Source organism: Pleurotus ostreatus, assembly GCF_014466165.1.
Source record: "Pleurotus ostreatus strain PC9 chromosome Unknown scaffold_6, whole genome shotgun sequence".
In the NCBI taxonomy this organism is placed as follows: domain Eukaryota; kingdom Fungi; phylum Basidiomycota; class Agaricomycetes; order Agaricales; family Pleurotaceae; genus Pleurotus; species Pleurotus ostreatus.
The window spans coordinates 2,768,130-2,773,918 of record NW_023503161.1 but is presented as its reverse complement, the minus strand read 5'-3'; the positions used below and the strand labels follow the sequence as shown (position 1 = coordinate 2,773,918).

Here is a 5,789-nt window from a genome sequence, read left to right as displayed (position 1 = left end):
TACTTCTCTTGGATATGGCACGGACTAGACATAGGCGGTAGACACAGTAGTACATACCCTCCCACATATGGCAACGCCACTACGGAGGCTAATTGGATTCAAAAAAAAAAATCAGGGTGGTATTGGTGCAGAATCAGGGTACATCGTCTCCCTCGTCTGCCCCGCCTCGCGCGTACTCACACCTTTGTTTGTTTCATCAGCGCGGGCGTACGTTTGCAGACGCAGGCACTTGTGCTGTCAGCCGTCTCCGCCTGCGTGCCCGTCTTTCGTCTTTTCGTCGTCTGGGCGTAGTGTGGGGGTAGTGTCCATAGCGTGGGTGGACGTGCTAGGGTGGCGTGGAGAGGGGATACAAGGCGATGCGATGGGATACGATGGGAGGGAGGGAAGGTGTACTACGAGGCGAAACAATGGAGCAAGCTGCGAGTGCAGGCGGGATGCAATGAGACGGGGGATGGAAGTGAAGGTGGGATGGGAGTGAAGACGGGGAGTGCGTGCGCATGCAGCGGGTGGTCTCCATTTCTTTTCGTTCCTCTTCGTACCTTCGTTCGTCCATGCGCTGGTTGCGTTTGCGTGTGCAGCCAGATCGTATCCCTTCCGTTCGCGTCCCATTCGTATTCCTCCATCCTGTCGTCTCCTCCCGTCTATCCAACTTCGTCTTCCTCCCGTTTGCTCGTATTCCTCCCTCGCGTACGTTCGTATCCATCCCTCCCCTCCGTTCGCATTCCTCCCTCCCCTCCATTCGTCGTGTCGTTGATTAATTCGTTTACTCCCCCGAGCGCCCTCTCGTTTTCTATGGATTGTCACGGCTGGTTTTTGAAGCAGCACCAGGCCGTCTAGGGAGAGGCCAAAGGATGGTGGCAAGTCACGCACTAGAGGAGTGGGTACCGAAGGCGGGGACATCGCGGAATAGCGAGGGATGTAGGGGATGAAGGAAGGAGAGGCACCACGGGGAACGCTCTGAACCAAGACATGTTCGTAAGTCGTTCCTGTTTTGTAGAGAAACATGATCGCTTACCTTGTTGCTTGTTTACTGGTTCGTGGGCTCTTTCGCCGCGGTCTCTCGTATGCCCAATCGCTAGAGGTAGCGCGTATTCTTGGTCGGCGCCGTGTCGTCTCCGGACGAGCCTAGCACGCCTCTCTGCCGTGCTAGTCTCCCCTTCGTCTTGTCGTCGCCAGTGGGGGTTTTGAGGGCGCTTTGTGCGGTGTGCGCGATTAGAAAGTGGGTGGCGAGAACGGTGATGTCGTGCGCAGGCATGGATGGGCCCTCGAGGGTGGAGACGTCGGAGGAGAGGTGTCGGTGCGCACGTTCAGTTTGGTGAGTCCTCCGCTTCGCTCTCATGCCCCATCACTACCGTTGAGTCTCTTTGGCGCTATTGTTGCCCTAAACGACTCCTGACGCACGTCCCGCAGCTCTTCTCCATCGTGGTCGTACTCGATATCCACTGGCGTTGATGACCTGCGACAGGGCGCTCCACGAGCGAAGGGGTGCAATCCCGACGTCTCCCAATGGTGGAAGGGAGTAGGTGCGCCACGAGGCCTAGTCGGCCCCGCATAAAGTTGGTGACGGGGTGCGAGAGGGACGGGAAGGGGAGCGTGGAGGCTGATGGTGAGTGGGGAAGTTTCTCGACACGATGGGGACCTTCTTCAGGCTGTGGTGCATCGTCGTCGTCGTCTTCCCCTACGCCAGCCCCTCGCCGTCCTATCCCTTCTTTCCTTGGCCCATTCTCCAATGTCCTTCCGTCCTCGCTACTCCAGGGTCGCAGATGGAGAAGACGCGGGGGGTGTCGTAGGTGTCGTCAGGTAGTGGGTGCAAGGTAGTTGGACGGGCGCAGTGGCATAGACGGGATGTGGGGAAAGGTCCGTTCGCGCATTGCTTCGCGTCTCGCGGTATTACCATGCCATTGCGGTGCCACTTATCTACCAGTCGATGGCGATCGACGGGGCGGACAGATACTGAGGGTAGCAGCTACTTTGGAGAAGACGCCTTCCCACCGACGCAGAATCCGCCACCTTTTCATCTCCGACGCCCCCTCATCTCCACCTCCATCTTCTAAACATGAGCGAGCAGATACAGACCCCGCGGTGGAGACCGCCATGATCAAGATCCTGCACTTCGCAGCTTCAACATTAGAATCCCTCGCTTTCCTCGCCACGACGCCCTGGACGAGCACATGCCTGATATCCCAGTTATTCCGGGTTTCGTTCCCGAGCTCGCTGTGCATGGCTACTATCCGTTTCCTAGTGCGTCCAAGTCGATGCCGGCGCTCCAGCGGCTGCATCTCTCGGGGAACCGCAACCCCCACGGGTTGTTCCAGCTTGGCGGGTTGGAAGCGTCATGTCCGTCAATATCGCGTCTGCGGATATCAGGCGTAGAAAGGGCCGTGGCGTTTGCACATGAGCTTGATGGCCTCCTTCAGCCATCGTCCTCGCCGAGCGCATGTATTGCGAGTGGACGACAGGCGTTCTTCGCGGCGACATTGCCGAAGAAGATGAGGATCTTGATGGTACAACCGGCCCCAGTATCGGTCAAGTCCGTTCGGAGTGCTAGACTCACGAAGGATATGATGCACGTCCTGGAGGCGCTGGATCGATCAGCGAAAGGCGAGGACGGCGGCGTTGCTTTCCATGTCTTGGATGAACAAGATGTGGATGATGGGTCCGAGACGAAGAGGTTGAAGGCCGATTGGATGGACCGATTGGGTGGCGGCGAGGGCTGCTGGGCCTTGAGAAGTTGATATCGGTGTAGATTAGAGCCGTGCTACCATTAATGCCTGCGTGGACGATGATATGCTATGCTTCGAGGCGATGATACTCCCAGGTCATGGGGAGCCCCCAGCAGCGCGTCAATTCTATTGTAGAGCATCAGCATTCCATCAGAGCTCAGTCAAAGACACGAAGTACGCACAGTGCCCGGCTTTAGCAAGCCAACATGCTGACGGCCTCGATCCGCGTCGTTCGAGATGATATACCATATCCTCACCCGGCCATAGTCCGTCACTTGAAAGTCTATCATATCGGCAAGTCCTTCAAGCTTGCAGAATGCAGACGCAGCATGAATTTCCGGGTCGCTCGGGACTTGCTGTAGAGCAGATGCTCGCCTTCGAAATCCTGTACGGACACTCGGAGCCAAATAGATTTGGTTTGAAGGAGCGTGACATGAACCCAATCCCATGTATAGCGTATGATTTGTTCACTACTTGAGATCATGTTAGCAAAGGTGAAATTAGATGATGGCGCAGCACTCACACGAAATCTTAGGACTTGGGGCTGTAGCCACTGCAATGCATGGCCTGTACAGGTTCTATTGATCTATAATAGTACTTGGTAAAATAGATAGTCATTGAATCATTGAAGTTAGAATAGGAGATGGAGATGAGATCCACATTGTAAAAGAAGATAACAGATGGAAACTGTGGAGTAGACAGTAGCAGAATGAATAGTGGTGAGCATCAACAAATAACAAACTTCCGACCTGTGACTTTGTCTTACATGGACTCATTCAAGGATAGATATAGTACAGAAAAACCAGATTGTGAGAGGCCTATTTTGAGTATTATTGCTGTTTACAAAACAGTTGGCACTGGCACCCTTTTGTAGAAAAATGCACACTTGGGTGTGCACATCTTTGGTGAATGATAACTTTGGAACACGGGCTTAGCAGCCTTACATCTACATATATTGCTTGTATATACCATTGCTGGAGTCCCCCAACAGTTTCCAGGCAGACTTTTATGATCTGATTTTTGGGTGATTTTTTCTATATTCTTACTACCACTGAACTACAATGGCGACACATACTCTGAATGGGTTTGAACAAAACTGCAGCAAAGCATCAACCCAGCAGCACGAGAAACTCTGGAGTACACATTGAACAATCTGTAGCTTGCAACCAGTGTAGGGGACAATTGAGTTGATGTCTAGAGGCATTCCCATGCTGAGAATGGCCCAACATAGGTCAGTTGACATGAAGGAACTGCAGGCCATGGAGTACATAGGTATAGAGAGAGAAAGAGCCTTAGCTCAAGGCTTGCACATTACTTGATTCCCACATGTTCTCTGATGTTCATAAAAACTCTGGGGGGCTCTAGTGACTGTTATGGGCACGATCAGGAAGCTCCTTAGGGGGTACTAGGGGCATGATCACATGATACAAGATTGGGACATTTGGTCTGCGTGTATGCGCGGATACTCAGACTTTTGTACTAGTTACATACTAATACATATGCTTATACTGTTACCAGACTCATGTAGGTTTCATGGGCACACAGATACCATGTGCCCTTCAGTATTTAGTTTGTACGAGTAGCTAGTTTCTACTCATAGCTACTCATACCTCAGTCTGAATATTAGTTTGTTCTTACCCTCTTTGCATCCCTCAACTACTTTGTTGTAGTCTCTCTCTCTTCTATCCTCACCTATTGAAATACAGGGCATGCAAGAGTGTGGGAGGCGCAGTAGTAGCTGAAGCCAAGCCTGTACGTACTCGGTTCTTATTTCCTCTTCCTCGCAGGCCGCGTACCTGCAGCGAACATGAGGCCCTCGTACTCGCAAGGACAGTCCTTAACAGTGAACAGTGACAAGATATACAAGCAATATATATAAGTTCATATGGTTGATGTTTACCCATTCTGTTTGCTCAGTAACACTTTCCCCTATTCTCTTGTTTTCTGACTACAGTCGAGGACAATCAAACACATCAAATAAATATTGACCATTAATTTTACCCCCGGAATTGTTTTAGAATGATAATAGGCATCTATTAGAATATATCCCGCGTGGTCCGAGTGAATTCTATCGAGCCGTTTATTGGCCGAAAAACAGTGAACCATCAACATTTTGGCCACACGCAAAAAAAAGATGGGTGAAATTTGAATAAGCCATTTTATAGTACTCCTCAAGCTAGACATTTTACAATATAAATAATTGATATCTAACAAGCAGGTGAGGCAGAAAACAACTAACAAACTTGCTCACGTGAGATAAGGACCCCTGGGTGTCTCCTCTTGGCGCTATCACGTTATCGGCGCAGCTGTGTCATCCCCACTGTTGGATATCAATGAAACAATGTGGAAGGCCTCCAAGGCCTCGAAGAATGATATAACCGGCCTCTACATTACACCGCAACTCACAAAGTTTTAAATATGACATATAGTATGTAAATACTGGGTCCCAGTCATTGCGGTTGGCGCGACTAGCGATAGAATCTTTAGTTCATCATTAAATTGACTCAAAAGTTGCTCAAAAGGGTAGTATATGTTTCAAAAAATTCCCAAAAAAAAATTGGCCACATTGAATACTCGTGGGAAAAACTTTGGACATCGTTTTTTGAGCTCTTTCAGGTTGTCTGGTCCTGAATCTGAACTCGGTTTGGTCCCAAAATTTCTCAATCTGTCTCGATCATATTTGATGTGTTTGATTGTTCTCGACTGTATCTTAAAGATGTTCTGCTATGTATACAGCTTATGTTCATGAGTTGTGACACTGAGGGAAGTGAGTTAATCTGTAAATGTCTATGCCATACTCCCTTGTGTATCACTACAATGATTTAATAGATGTCACATCTGGACTTGGCTATTTGAAGTCTGCTACTTGAGTGTTCTAATGAAGCAATAGTGTCTTTATTGCACCCTAATCATGACTTGTGTGTTAGGGCAACACTAATCCAAAGGACTAACATGGCTCCTACAAGAATACTAAAGAAAAAAGATACAGAAGATAGCTTAGTTGACTTTAGATATCACACTAGAATTAGCAGAATCCCAAGAGAATGAGCTGGCATTCCCTGGAAT

At 49.7% G+C, this 5,789-nt stretch overlaps 1 protein-coding gene across 1 annotated transcript; it reads left to right on the top strand.

Moving 5' to 3' along the window:
- Positions 1-1,253: 1,253 nt before the first annotated feature.
- On the top strand, positions 1,254-2,735 carry PC9H_009071 (uncharacterized protein; the record flags this gene model as incomplete). Its single annotated transcript, XM_036778578.1, has 4 exons — positions 1,254-1,315; positions 1,411-1,523; positions 2,069-2,186; positions 2,243-2,735. 4 exons carry the CDS (start codon positions 1,254-1,256, stop codon positions 2,733-2,735), a joined length of 786 nt encoding a protein of 261 aa, XP_036630006.1.
- Positions 2,736-5,789: the final 3,054 nt, after the last annotated feature.